Source organism: Ursus americanus, chromosome 14 (assembly GCF_024610735.1).
Source record: "Ursus americanus isolate L20-20 chromosome 14, mUrsAme1.1.p, whole genome shotgun sequence".
NCBI classification, from domain to species: domain Eukaryota; kingdom Metazoa; phylum Chordata; class Mammalia; order Carnivora; family Ursidae; genus Ursus; species Ursus americanus.
In genome coordinates, this window is record NC_142140.1 from 18,331,260 (window position 1) to 18,347,015 (window position 15,756).

Below are 15,756 nucleotides of genomic sequence, written 5' to 3' on the forward strand. Positions count from 1 at the left end.
TTTTTGCCTCAAGCCGCCCAGACACAGATGACTATTTTTTTTTTTAAAGATTTTATTTATTTATTCGACAGAGACAGAGACAGCCAGCGAGAGAGGGAACACAAGCAGGGGGAGTGGGAGAGGAAGAAGCAGGCTCATAGCAGAGGAGCCTGATGTGGGGCTCGATCCCATAACGGCGGGATCACGCCCTGAGCCGAAGGCAGATGCTTAACCGCTGTGCCACCCAGGCGCCCCGACACAGATGACTATTGACAGGCCGTCCATGAGCTCAGACTTCCGAGAGCATTGCTCCTTGAACCCTTCGTGACAAAACATGAATGCTGCTGTTGAGAAAGTAGCTGTCTAGACAGCCGGCGTGCGATGGGCCAAAGGAGAGATGCGTTTGCAGACCCCGGAGTCACTGATAGACCATGTTCATTAGGCATGTCTGGACATCGCCAGGCATTCTTACGTGGGCACTGCAGGGTTAGGCGGGGTCTAGAAGTATCTGTGACCTCCTCAGCACAGGACACCGTTTCAGCCAGGGCCCTAAAAGTTTCCTTGCTTAAACTGCCTAAGAGACAGAGGACTTTGAAGGATGACCTAAGAGTCCATGAGTCCACTTAGAAAGAAAATTGCGACCATCCATTCCCTGTTGGTAAATAAAATTTTGAACTCATTTGTTCCTTACAGGGTGAAGAAACCAAAAGTTTGACTCTTGTCCTGCATCGGGACTCTGGCTCCCTGGGATTCAATATTATTGGTGGCCGGCCGTGTGTGGTATGTTAATTATTAAAACGTGTTTTTCCTTGCCCTGCTGCAGTGGGAAGAGGGGTCGAGGTTTGGGGGTGGTGGTGGTGAGGGGTAGGAAACCTTGCTCACCTCATTCTGCTCTCTGTAATTAGAGAGTTCATTGTTTATCTAACATCTTCACCCTCAGGGATTTTTATTTAGTTGTGGTCTCCTTAAATATCATTGTCCTAGTAATACAACAGCTTATCTAAACTGTTTAGGTTTTGGGGGGCATGTCTGGTGGTGTAGCAGTGGAGCTGAAGAAAGTTGTGGGAGATGTGTGCACCTGGCGCTGAGTAACTGAGCTGGAGTGTGGGCTCTGCGACCGGAAGTCTGAGCTGGAGCTCCGCTCTGTCGGCTCTTCATTAGTCAGGGATGATTCCCTAATTCGTGGGCTGTTGCATCCCTTTGCTTTTTCTCCCACTGCAGCTCTTTGTCCTCCCCGTTCATCATTAGCTAGCTCCTCCCCCGGAAGAAGAGGCCAAATTCAGACCAGTCAGTTGAATGGGGAGGAAGATGCGGAAAGGGCCCTGGGGACGGGATGTGGCAAAGGGCCTGTTGCAGGATTACACCTCTCGTACGGGCTCATTGGAATGGGCGTCATCTCTTGCTCATGTCTTCTGCTGATCATTTCCTCGTTTGTTACCTTAAAGGGAAAGTAATAGTCAAAGGAAAGGAAAGGAAAATCGAATTCACTCGTTCAACAAATAAGTATTGAATAGGGGCTATTTGGTAGGAGCTGGGAGACACTGTGGAGGCCAGGGAGACTGGGTCCCTGTGCTCATTGAGTTTATGTCCTGGTGGGTTCATTAGGCAAGAAATAAGTAAACATCACAGTTACAGACTGGGGGACGTGTGATGTAGGAAAAAAATGGGAGGATGGCAGGCAGTAGGTACCATGGAGCAAGGGGCATCACTGGCCAGGGTGATCAGGAAAGAGAGGAGGAGATACTAAGCTGTAAGAAGATGTTGGCCATCCAGATGTGGCTAAAGTCTGTGCCTAGGTCAGGCTCACCCTTGGGGAGGAGGTATCCTGGGGCAGGGCCATGTTGCCGTATTCTGAAGGATGAGAAGAAGTTTGCTAGATCAGAGGCCTATATGTGATAGATTTTGTTAAGCAGTCTTAACTGTAAGAAAATTGAGCTTATTTAGTTAGCTCTAAATTACATATTTGCTGCTGAATTAATACGACATCGCTTATAAAAGTTACATGCAAAACGGAGCATTTTAAATGATGAAATTAAAATGTGAGTATGAATACAATTTCTCTTATGTTCTTTCATCGTTCCAATGCCCTGCATCTCACGGGCCCACCTTTGGGAGAGCAGTGAACTAGAAGACAGTGAGCAGGCCTAGGGCAGCCCATGCAAAGCCTGGAATAGCGCCAGAATTGGCATTTGAGGGAGCTGCAAAGAGTACAGCATCGCTGGAGTTGGAGTGGGCAGGAAGTGGTCAGATGGAGACCTGGAGAAGAAGGGGGACTTAGCATGAGGAGGAGTAGGTTGAGTTCCCCTCACTTTTGGCCAAAGGCATGGTTTCAAAAACACACATGCTTTATTATAAGAAATGACAGCTTAGTTATAGGCCAGGCACGGTCATTAAGTGATGGACTGACACATTCATTATCTGCCCTATAAAACTTACCTACAGAAGAGAACCCTTCGGACAATGAGATTAAACTATGAGAAGGAAGAGTTGGAGGGTACCTCCACTTTGCTGAGCCCCAGGGATGGGCATGCAGTGGTTCATCTCCTTTGTCACTGAAATTCTTAAGATGCTGCAGAATTTATATCCCATTGGAACCTTTTCTCTTTCCTCGTCTGCCCGTTGGCTGAGCAAGCAGACAGCATGTCATGGTGCTGCTCTGCTTGTGTCCTGGCTGCCGGGGGGCCATGCGCTCCAGCAAAGGGGAGGGATGAGGAAGCAAACTGGGACTCGGATGTCTGAGTAGTTGGTCCCAGGAAACAACAGGACTGGCACAGGCCCGTGTTCCCCAGCTCACCCTCCAGAACATGTTGTAGTATGTGCTTTGCCTTGCCGTTGAGCTCGGGTAACGGAGGCGGTCCTTCGTTTGGCTCGGTAATTATTAAATCTCTCCCCAGCCACTGTTCCCAGTTTTAAGAAATGACTTCAACAAACCAAGAAACCACTTCACTGTTAGATGTTTCGGAAACTTCCACAGCTGAAAGAGCCCAAACCAGGAAGGTCCCTTCTCTGCCTCACCAGAGCATATGTAGGAAAAAGGAGACCAGTGTTTGAAAATGTTTGAAAAGGGACGCCTGGGTGGCTCAGTCGGCTGAATGGCTGCGTTCGGCTCAGGTCATGATCCCGGGGTCCTGCGATAGAGTCCCACATCGGGCTCCTTGCTCAGTGGGGAGCCTGCTTCTCCTTCTGCCTGCCATCCTCCCTGCTTGTGCTCTCTCTGACTCTCTCTGACAAATAAATAAATAAAATCTCAAAAAAAAAGAAGAAGGGAGGAAGGAAGGAAGGAAGAAAAATGCTTGAAATGGAGAGGCATGCCTATGTCTTGGTGATGGTTGGAGAACTTACTATGTGTTTGTTTTCTGTCCCTCCCTGGGAACAAAAGGACGCTGCCAGCCTCATTGGAATATGGTTCTTTCTTGTGCTTATCAAAGTACATGTTTTAGGTTATTTTCTTTCTCCTTTAAAAAGCTGATTGAAGTGCAAGCCAGAGTGAATTTTGTAGCTTTCTTAAGCATTCTCAGTTCATGGGGTCTTTTTGCAAGAACTACATGCATGTCCCCTGGAGGAAAGCTTAATTCCATATGCATGTGGTTGCAATAGTGCTTGGTTTTTGTTTTTTTTTTAAAACTTGTCCTGATTAGCAGAAATCGCATAATGAACCCTAAATGTATTCTGAACTGTTGCCTGGAAATCTGGCAGGTCATTGAGAACATGCTAAAAAGCCAAGATGAGCAACAATGCACACTCATTGTTAGCGCTGGAAGTAGAATGCGGCACACAGGACGTGTGTGTTTCCCAAGGAATCCTTGTGTTAGAAGCTTGGTGGGGTTGTGACATAGGCCCAGCCCGGGGGGCACTGACATAAGGCTTTTCATTGCATGATGCACGGCTCTTAGCAAAATCACATCACTCATTCATTCATTCTTAGATCCCTAAAGAAACAGCACCCAGTCTGGTGTATCAGACCTTTCACTTCAGCCTTTGGCAAGTATACTTCCTTGTCAGGTACCCCTGGGATGAAAACAATCCCTCTTATTTTTCCTTTTCTCAAGCCAGCAAAACAAAACAAATCCCAAGCCTTGTTAGTTCACCTTGATAAATGGCTCTGACTTAAAATGTATTAGAAGAGGAGCCAAACAAACTAAGAACTGAGAGATGTCTTTTAAGAGACACGTCTAGCTATCCAGGATGGAATTGATTTGGCTTTCTTTGATTTTGTGCTCTCTGTATTTTTTTTTTTTTTTTTGCATTCTGTTTCCACTTCTACCACTGTCTTAATTTAACCTGAATTGCACTGTTTGCTTTTGCCTGTTCTGTTTTTTGCTTGAACTTATTTGCTCTCCGAAGAAAAATTACTTGTGCATGATGTAGTATTCTGCAAAACAAAACAAAGCCAAAAATCCCCTCCTCCATCTCCCTCTTCCTCTCCGGCCAAGAAATGCAAAGCAATTAATTCAGAGTAAGCATGGATCTCTTTTCATTGGATATGTTGATATCACCTCTCAGGGAAGTCAAGATTGTCCATAAATCCTTTGTGGTCTGTGGAGGCTCTTTGGGTTCGCCCGGTAGAATATTCCATAGCCTGGAATGTGAAACTTTTGAATTCAGGTATTTTTGTTGTTGTTGTTGAGATTTTTCTCTGTGGGAGGCAGTATTACACTTAGAGCTTATGTAAGGGAGTGGAACTGTCCTCAGTTTGAAACTGACCTATGATGCTTTTTAGCTGTGTGACCTTGGGCAAGTTATTTAACCTCTCTGTCCCAGGTTCTTCATCTATGAAATGGATAATAATGTAGTACTTAAGGTTTGTGGTTATCGTGAGGATGAACCGGGCCCTGGAGTACTCACTACCTACCTAGTATGTACTCAGTAAATAGAAGCTGGTGCACAGCTGTGTCCTTATATTTGAGCTATGCATGTAGGGAGATCCACGAATGCCCTGGGATTAGTGCGGTAGTAAGGCAGCTGCGAGAAACAAAGGAGAAATTCAGGCAGCGAAGGGTCAGTGTGCGGTGGGCCAGTGCGCGGTGCTGTGAGGTTGGGCAGGGCTGTCTTGAGGATAGCTGATCTAGTACAGCACCCACATCCCGCTGGCCCTTCTCTCTTGGGAGAGTGTTGATAGAATCCAGATGGCAGTTAGAGACCTATCTTTGTCATGGGGGAATAAATGTTGGGAAGAACGCTTAATGCTCATTTGAGGTTGTGATTTTGGTTTCTTTCAAATCCTATTTATAACATTATAGAGTGTGTGTGCGTGTTTGGGAGAAAGGGGTGAGGAGGGAGGGAGGGAGACAAGAGGTACAGAATGTGCTTTTTCTCACTCTTACCCATCGCTCTTGCACTGGAAGGGGTAGATCGAACCACATTTAAAGTCATCCCTTTCCCCTTTAGAATATAGGCTTCTCATGGTTTTTTTTTTTTTTTCTCTTTAAAGAGAAAAATTTTATATTTTCATAGTTACTTCTAGAGAAATTATTATTAAAGTAGATCTTCTTATTGCATTATGGCAAAGAATTTACCATGATGGTAGGATTTGGAGTTTTTGTGAAAGATCCTGAAATTACTTTCCAAATGCTTTTGTTTGGGAACAATACATACTTGTGCCATTTAACTTATAAATCCTTCTGTTAATCACTAGAAATTTAATCCACACACTTGGAGAGAATTCATCCCAGTGCCGTTTGGAAAGAAGTTCATGAACAAGCTGTGAGGGTTTTTTTTATGGGCTTGTTGGAACTGTTTGATTTTAAATAAAGGAAGGAGTTTGAGCAGCGAGCCGTTGCCTTTCCCAGAAAGTTTCAGTCCAGACCTTGAAAGATCTAAAGGGATTTGAGATTGGAGATGAGAATTTATTAGGCTTGGGGTGGCGGTGGTGAGCTTTTCTGATGTAAATCTGAGCACACATAAAACACCTATTTTCACAATGAGATTATTGGATATTTAAAAGTTTTTATAGTACTCTGAGCTGGTGAGGATATGGGAAAATACTCTAATGAGCTATCAGTGCAAAGTTTGGCAACATCCATCAAGTCTCCATATCCCTGGACCCGCCAGTTCCATTGCTAGGGGTTTGCCCCAGATACGTACTGCAAGAGATATTTCATAGTACAGATAGGAAGGTATTGGAGACATCATTGTCTCTGAGAGCAACAGAAACAGTGCTAATTATCCTGATACTGGGATACTGTTCAGCCACTTAAGGGAGCAAACGAGACAGTAAGACTGGTGAAAAATCTCCAAGATTTGTAAACTTCAGAGAAAGAGGCAGGGTGCCTAGGACGGGGAGAGCAGGCCCCATGTGCACGCATACCATGTGTGTGCATGAAAAAGGAGCAGATATATGTTTAGGAAAGTGACCTATGAAAAATGTTTTGGAAACGATACATAAACGGCAAATTGGTGCTATGTAGGGGAAAAAGACAATGGGTAGGAGGTGGCAAGGACTGACTTTATACCTTCTGGTATGGTTTGAAGTATTTTACCATGTGTATGTGTTAATTTTAGATTAAAACAGAAATGAGGGGTAACAGATGGGCTTTCACCCCATTGCCACTTTTGACATGAGCAAGAGTCCATTACAATTGAAGACTGTACGCTTTATTTTCATGACCAAGTTAATGCCTAGCATTCATGTGTGTGTTTTTTTAACCCAAAGGACAACCAAGATGGATCGTCCACTGAAGGAATCTTTGTATCCAAAATAGTTGACAGTGGGCCCGCGGCCAAGGACGGAGGCCTGCAAATTCATGACAGGATTATTGAGGTATGTGAACGCTGGCCAGTGTCTTTTAATAGGGCTGAATGCCATCCCGTCTTCGTCTGGTTCGGTGCAAGATGTTTGGTCAGGGAGGGAGGCCTAAGCTGGTGGACGGTTGGGCAGGAGAGCTCTCCCATTGTGTGGGACTGCAGAGAGCGCCGATCGCCTTGGTGTCAAGGTTTTGTTTATATTAAATATAGAGAAGCCAGATTATGAGTGGCACATTCACAGTTTGGCTGTCTTCCCGCGGCCTTGCGTCTGTTCCGTATGCTTCAGTTACAGCTTTGTGCGAGAGCCATTGGAGAGTCGTGTGTTAGTTAGAACCAGATGAACAACCCCTGTTGTGCACATTGTGTCGGAGTTCACATTGGTCACCAGGGTAAAGTCGTGTCCGCTCCGGAGGCTTGCTCGTGTCCTCCCAGCTCGCGGCACAGTCATTGCCACGGACGCGCTGTTCTGTCTTCTGGGTTTGTCTGCTGTCCGGTGCACAGGGTGATTGTCCAGGGATGTGCAGGCAGAGGGCGATAGGATAGGCACGCACGCCATCCCCGACTTCTCCATTTTCTGGTCTTCACGGAGCATTTTAAGCCCGTGTAGAGCAGGTTTATGGATTGGATCCGGGGGAGGTCGATCTCTCTCCCCACCGTCCAGCGCATTGCAGTAGGGTCACGCGGGGTCCTAGGCTGCGCCAGGTTGCCGAAAGGGAAAGCATTATTCGTTGCCTCCTGGTATGGGCCCTTGGTGCAAAGTGGGACACAAACGACTATTTTCTGCTGGTGGTTTTGACCATTTTGATTGCTCTTTTAATGGGCACATACATGGACTAAGCTGTCGGGTCTCCTGTGAGGAAGAAATTAGATAGGAGAGTCCAGGATGATACGCTGAATCCCGCGAGAAAGGCACCACGGGCCACAGCCATGACACGGCGCATTACACGGGAACCGGAAAAACAGCCCCGATGCCGCTGGCGCTGGTTCCAAACACACTGGCGGAGCGTCTGTGTTTCTTGAGTGTTTTCATGGTCCGTTTCAAAACCTTGGACCGAGTGGGAACTCTGACTATGAGATAAGCCATGAGCGAAGTTCACACAACCCACTGGAGCTTGGCCGCATGCTTCTCCCGGGGAAGGGAGCCTGGGAAGACAGCAAAGTCTCGCCTTACCCTTGTTGTTCGGGTGAATTCCGCAATGCACCTCAGTCATTGACATCCTGGGAAAACAGACAGTTAAACCTCACAGGGAAAACAAACCCAACTCCTTAGGGTCTGAGAGTCCCTTCCCCCCCCCCCCCCCCCCCCCCCCCGTACATTGCGGTCACTTACATATGAAAAGGATACCTGACTTTTGTTTTCAGGACATTGTTGTTACATCCCTATTGACTTTCCGAAGGGTTCTTAAACTTGGAGCTCTTTCTACTGCCTGTTGTAGGGTCCATCTTTGTACTTCCCAAGTCAGGGGAGTGGATTTTCCCTAACCAGGAATTTGCTTGGGCAAGAGCACTTTCTCAAGAGCTCAAAGGCATACTTACTGTCTTTTTTTTTTTTTTTTTTTAAGAGAGAATACATTTTCTGAGGCTATTGTTCAGAAAGATAAGTACAGCTTCTGTTGCCAAGGGTTTGGCGGAACAGCCAGTTTCTCTAAGTAATGGAATTTCATTGCTCTTATGTTTTGCAAATGAGAAATCTACAGCTGGGCAGGATTTTCTCTTGGCAAAGGGGGGATCCGTATTTGAAATGTGGAGGACAGTTTCTGGTAAGTCACATTCCCCTTTTGGACAGTATGTAAAATATTAATCATGTCCCAATGTTGAGACGGAAAAGAAGGATGATCACAATAGAGCAACAATATATGTGTCATTACAGTTGACATACCGTGCCCTTCTCAGTTAAATCCTGATCTCCTTTGACAGGGTACAGTGATTCCCATGACTGAAAAATATATACCCTGGTTCACCTCATCTCTGTCGGAGTTTATTACCAGGCATGAATCTGATTATTTTAAGTGCGCCTGTGTTTCATCACAAAGGAGAGTCAGGCACTTTCTAGTTTTCCACCATATTTCTTCCTTTTCAGGGGAGTGGGCAGACTACCACCGGACCTTCACCATGAGAACCTTAATTCTTGCAAAAGGGTATTTTTGTATTAAATCCACGGAGACTCACTGAGTCTCGTCCTTTCTGCAGAGTTTTCAACAATTCCTTTACTCCTACCCCTGTCTGTCACCTGAGACCAGAGCAGTGGTCCCCACCCGTCTCAGAGCCAGGCCCACTCCCTTCATTTTTTTTATAACGAATATTTTTCAGTGCCACCAATTCTGTCGTGAAATGAGATTTATAAGTAATATTTACATACATACACACCTAATTGTAAGATCTTTATATGCCGTAATAGAAAAATAAAAGGAAGGTAATTGATAATAAAATACATGTATCAGGATGTAAATGCATGGGCACAGCGACGTGGGAAGACCCCAGGATGCTGCCAGATGCTTGCGCCTCCTTGTAGCCTCAACCTGAGGTCCCAGCTGGAAAGGCTGCCAGGGTAGGAGGGTGGTGCTGGGGACTCACGCACTGGGAGCACTGGTGCCGTGTGATTTGATTTTCTGCAGTGGTGAATAAATTGTGAAGTTTCGGCACAACAAAGTACAGTCTTCTTGTGATTTGCCCACTTCCGTGTGTGTGTGTGTGTGTGTGTGTGTGTGTGTGTATTTTTAAAATTGTGCTAAAATATACATGACATAAAATCTAACCATTTTAAATTATACCTTTCTGTGGCATTAAGTATATTCACACTGTTGCACAACCATCACCAGCATCCATCTCTAGAGCTTTTTCATCCTCCTACAGTGAAACTGTCCCCGTTAAACAACTCCCCCCTCCCTCTACCCCCAGCTCCTGGAGGCCACCATTTTGCTTTCTGTTTCTGTCATTTGACTACTCTAGGTGCACCATGTAAGTGGAATCATATGGTCTTTGTCTTTTTGTGTCTGGCTTCTTTCATCTAGCAGGATTCATCCTCCAGGTTCATCCATACTGTAAGATGCATCAGAACTGCTTCCTTTTTAAGGCTAAATACTATCCCACTGTGTGTATAGACGCACATATCGCATTTTCTCTCCATCCATTGATGAATACTTGGTTTACTCCCACCTTTTGACCGTTGTGAATAATGGTACTATGAACAAGGGTGTACAATCTGTATATATTTAGAGTGAAAAAAAAAACGCTTATAGCATTTAAATGTAAATGACAGTGAAGGTCTCCACTCAAGTAATTATAAAACATTTGTTATTTTAACTTCACGAGTGTCTGGCAGGATATGCGGAAGTTGCATAATAAATTGTGCACTGCATGGGACTCTGCACTGTAGGACTTGCAGCATCCCTGGTCCCCACCCCAGTCATTGTGCCAGTGAGTGCCCCCACCGCTTTCCAGCACTACCTCGGCGTGATGGGGGTACCAGGGAGACTCACTGGATTACAGAAGGATCTTATTCCAAAACCTTATGATGGAAGGTGAGCTGCTCAGGAGCAAAGTTGTCACCATTCCCCCCTTCCAGCCTGACTGCTTGGATTCCCTGTCTGGGGGGTCTCAAGCCCTCATAAGAAAGCCTGAGCTGGCCTGGGCTACAAATCTTGGGCCCCATCTGTCCACGTGGTTGCAGATTTGAAGCATGGCTGACTCAGGAGCCTAACGCTCTCTGTTGGCACCTCCTGTCCCCATCTGCCCTGGATCGGGACAGACAAATGGTTGTGCCCACCCTCCCTCCCTTCTGACACTGACACACAGCAACTTCCAGCTTATTCAGTATTAGCCGCTGAGTTTTTTGTGCGTCTTCTCCCTGTACGTACTTATGAGCTGTCTCAGGACCTTTTCAAAACTTCTGACCTCACCTTGGATTACGTATACTCAGCTCCTGTTTAGAAAACTAAATTTAATTTCTCCGTGGTACTTTTTGTACTTATTCTAAACCATAAATGCCCCAATGGTTTTAGTTTTTCTGCCTCAGAGCCCTGCCTGCTTTCCGAACTCCCTTTTGAAGGCAATGCAATGTCCCTATACCTCTGTACCACCGGATTTTTTAAAGGAACGATGCTTTCATTCTTTGTAACAGCTTGAAACCTTTGGGAAAGTCTTCTCCGTGCCTCCTGAGCGTGCGTTAACAGACATCACAGGTTTCATCACAAATGTAATGCTTTTTTCTGTAACCTCTAGAGTCTACTCTGGACCAGTCACATTCTACCCAATTCTACTATGAGCGATGTAGAGAAACCAAAAGGTGAAGAAATCACATATGGTTGATATTACCCTCAAAAATCCCTTCAGGATGCCCCATGTGGGGAGCATACATCTCTCCTTAAGTCCATCCAGCTGGTTTCCCCAGCACTGGAACATCTTGCTGTTTCCTCAGTTGACTACCATATGAGGCATTTGACTGGTTATGCCAATACCTCATTGGGTGAAATGCTCATGGCAAGAAAAGCACAGAAAAACCAAAGCCTACTAAGAAACTAGCAAATCCACTTGGAGGCAGGTGTGATCAATATATTCGTTTCTTTCCTGTATCAGGGTTTTTTGTTTTTTTTTTGTTTTTTTTTTTTAAGCCACACAGTTGGCATAGCTGGTACATGACCATGCGATGCAACGCACTGAAACTCTTTAAACCTTTGCAGAGGATGTCCACAGTATCTCTATTTTTTGCCAGTTTTCAGGCTTCTTAAGTTGGAGAACTGGGCGCATGACTGCACTGTCCGAGTCTCCCATTTGGTAGTACGTGTGCTTCGGTAACAGTTGCTGGGTTAAATGGAATGTCCTGTTGTCCTCTGAGAGCAGATGTGAGGGGTGCAGTGAAGGGGGTGGGGGCTTGCCAAGAACCATTGTTTCGTACAGTCTTCTGTAAAGAGTGTTCTTGGTGGAAGTGTCAGGAGTTGAAGGCCCAACGTTGTGGTCACAGAGGCTGTGAAACCTCAGTGGCTTTGGTGCAAAGCAGTTACTCTGGTTGCAGTAGGTTTAGTTAGTCTGTCATTGCTAATAAGGTTGGGTTACAGGACTGACAAGAAAGTTTTAACAATACCTTCCCTTCCAGAGCCAGACTTCAATAGAACAAAATGAAGTTTCACCATTTGCTACTATTAGAAGATAATGTTCTGAGAGCAATGAAAATTGCAGAATGGCCTGTGAATTCACCTGATTGAAGTATTTATTTAAAAAAAAAACGTACTGTTTTTTATTAAGATTCTCTTTTTTATCCTATTAACTTTTATTTTGACATAATTTAAGAACTATGTAAATGAATTCGTGTCATTTTTACCCAGATTCCCCAAGTACTCACATCTATTACATTTACTTGAATCCTCTTCGCACTCTTAATTCCTAAATATATCAGTGTGTATGTTTTTTAGCAATAAGACGTTCCCTTACATAACGGCAGCACAGTTATCTAAATCAGGAAATGAGCATTGTTGGGGCTCTGTTATCTAATCTACTGAATTTGTTCAGATTTCACCAATAATCCCTATGATGTCCGTTACAGTGAGAGAAAATCCCAGATCACAGGTTTTATTCAGTTGTCATATTTCTTTAGTATCTCTTACTTGATAGCACTTCCTCGGTTTTCGTCTCGTACGCTTCTCCTATTTGGAAGAGTACAAACCAGGTCTTTCGTAGTGTGTCTCTCAATTTGGATTTGTTCGTTGCTAATGAGTATGGAGTTAGGTGGTACACTTTGAGTGAGGGTACCACAGAAGTGATAGTGTGGGCTTCTCAGCACATCCCATTGGGAGTCACTTGATGTCAATTTGTCCCTTTATTGGTGACGTTAATTAGGACTGCTTGGTTCGAGTCCTACCTGCCAGACTTCTCCACTATCAAGTTACTTTTTTCTCCTTTACGTTGTATATTATGGGGGGAATATTTTGAGGCTATGTGAATATACTGCTGTTCCTCAAACTTGAATACACTGGTTTTAGCATCCATTTATGGTTTTTACTTGAATCAGTTATTATTAGTATGGCATTATTATTAGTTGACAAATGGTGATTTTCCAACTGCATTCCCTCTATGTGTATTAGTTGGCCTTCCACTATAAGAAAGAGTATTCTTTTCCCCCTATTTTTATCTACCTATCTATCTACATCTATCCATCCATCCATCCATCCATCTGAGCATGGACTCACTGATTCTTATACTTTGGTGGTCACGTGGGCTGGTTTTGGCCAGACGGCCCTCTTTAAAAGATGGTACCTATATCCCTTTGACACGTTCCCATTACTTTTTGAGCACTTTCTTCCTTTCTGTTACCACAGGATGTTTCTGGTTCATTCTGTACTTTTCTGGCCCCAGTTCTGGAATCAGCTACTTTTCCAAGTAGCTCTGGCTCCATTTAGTGAGGAATGGTGTTTGAAACCATGCTATGGGTGCAAGGCTGATCATTATGATTGTGGTTTCTTTGCTTCTTTTTTTAATTAATTAATTTTTTGAGAAAGTGTGTGTGCTAGCGTGCAAGCCAGGGCAGCAGTGGGGGGTAGGGGGAGAAGGAGAGAGAGAATCTCAAGGAGACTCCTTGCAGTGTGTGGAGCCTGGCACAAGGCTCGATCTCAGGACCTGGAGATTATGACCAGAGCTGAAACCAAGAGTCGGACGCTTAACCGACTGAGCGACCTAGGTGCCCTGGGTTTCTTTGCTTTATGCACTCTGAGTAGATAGAGCTAGAAAATGTAAAGATGCACGTATAAACACACACACAGTATCGTCATCATCAACATTAATACCTCTGCATCTATTTTTCTATTCATCCTTCTATATATATTTGAAAACTGTGCCTTTATCTGTATCTCTATCAGACTCTTCCATTCCAAGTCTGCATGGCTAATTTTATTCTTCCTCTTTAAGTATTTGTAACCCTTAGAAGAGTCCCTTTTAAGATAGTGATGAATGCAGTCTTTCCTTTGAATCAAATCTCTGATCTTTGCTTTGGTGTTATCAGTGAATTAAAAATTGTTGATGAAAATTGTTTAAAATATTTCTGTATTGTTTTGGTTTGATTTTGGAGAAAAAACATGCTATAAACTAGATGATTTGGTAATTTTTTTTTTCTTTCTTATTTTAGGGGTAAGAAAGGCTGAGTATTTCTTGTGTAACTCTACCGAAGAAAATTACTATTGCTGAACAGGCATAGATAGGCACATGCCATTTCTGGGCAGTGTTAGAAATAAACACATGAGGTTTTCTTGCTGTCTTCTGCAGTGACTGATGCCCATTGACCACGCTGAACAGAGGAGAGGAGAGAATTCTGGGGCAGTTATTTTCTTAGAACTAAAACCTATTCATGTCAATAAGAAATCTCTAACTATTGCCTCAGTTACCTAAATAATCTGTTTTGATAAAGGAGACTTGGTATAATCCAACCCATGTTGAAAAGACTCTTTGTTACCTACAAAAATAAGCTGGTTTTAGAGACCAGTTATTAGTAATGGATTCCAGCTCTCCATTTCCAGAGACAGAGCTGAGAGTTTTATTTTACATACCAATTTTGATGGACTGACAGTGTTAAACCCTGGATTATGATGTGGAAAAGTTCTGAGGTTATGTCTGGATGGGATGGGGATGAGTGTGGTGGTCATTTTTTTTTATTTTAAGATTTTGTTTTTAAGTAATCTCCACACCCAACATGGGGCCCAACCCAAGACCAAGAGTCGTACACTCTACCAGCTGAGCCAAGACAGCCCAGAGTGTGATGGTCATTAATGATGGTTGCTATAGGCACAGAGAGGAGAGGAGTGACATCCTGGCTGGGGATTTGCTAGGATGGACCCACCTAAGGGATGTTTTTGGAGTGACTATATTATCATTTGGAAGTCATGACTCTGATTTCATTAGCATAGAATGTACTTAATTATTATGTATCAGTCAATCTTTTTGGTCTTCACATGTAAAACAAAGCAAACACCTTCATACATTTGTTTTCTTTCTTTTTTTTTTTTTTTTCCCTTATCCTGCCCCTCTGTTTAACCATTTTCATCCTACCCTAATGGCCTATACTACAGCAATGGAGGATCCTGGCAAAATGATGTAATGTTCCTCTAAAATGCAGCTGATTTCTTTAGTACTAGAAGGTCCATATTGAGGTGGAAAAAGCCCTGAGATTTAGATCAAGACACCCAAGTTCAAATTTCTAGCCAGCGACTTACTCTGTGGTCTTAGTATCCTCAGTGCTGAGCCTCAGTTTCTTCATGTCTAAAAAAGAGCATTACTGTCTCCTCACCTGTCATACTATGTAGGTGGATCAGGGAGATAATATAGGTCAGTGGATTTTGCTATTAAGTACAAATGTGAAGAGTTGAGTTTTTTTTTTAATTAAAACTTTAGCATCTGACACAAGAACTTAATAACAAATAGAAGTTAGCTAAAGTAATTTTGAGATCTGTTTTCCTCTTGTTGTGTGCTTTAGCAAGAATATAGTGCTGCTATAGGATTATTGAGAGAACTCTGACCTATTTCAGGGAGTCATCCTCTCCAGAATTAACAGTGACCAATTAAAACCAAATATATCATCTTAAATCCCTGTCTTTAAAAAAAATTCTGTATTCATTGTTTCTAGTGACTATACTGATGTATTGACTTTGTTCTGTTTATTAGTGTTGTTATTAGTTTATTAGTGTTGTTGTTATATAGTGTTATACAAAATAAGTGTCTTATTATTTTGCTATTAAAACTAGCTTTTCAAAAAAAAACCCAAAACCCAGCTAGGTTTTCAATGAACATCTTTGTAACAGACATCGCTGGACACCAGCCAGATAAACATACAGATGAAGAATGGGACATACAGCGTGATGCAATCTGTGTATTTTAAAAGCATTTATATATATTAGTCTTTTCATAGGGAAAATACTCTGAGCTAATAAACATTTTATAGTTATTATAGTAATTTTGTGGGGTGGGATTATGGGCAGTAACTTTGAATTTCTGAAGTCACGTTTGTGTAACGTTGGAACTCTCCAAAGAGAGTATTATTTTTATAATCCACAA

General features: G+C 43.4%; 1 protein-coding gene across 1 annotated transcript in view; it reads left to right on the forward strand.

Moving 5' to 3' along the window:
* The window catches only part of PDZRN3 (PDZ domain containing ring finger 3), a 235,940-nt gene that overhangs the window by 14,583 nt on the left and 205,601 nt on the right, over positions 1-15,756 (forward strand). The window contains exons 2-3 of the mRNA XM_045808101.2: positions 673-759; positions 6,632-6,739. Coding sequence (XP_045664057.2) covers positions 673-759; positions 6,632-6,739 — 195 coding nt within the window. The remainder of the gene's footprint in view (positions 1-672; positions 760-6,631; positions 6,740-15,756) is intronic.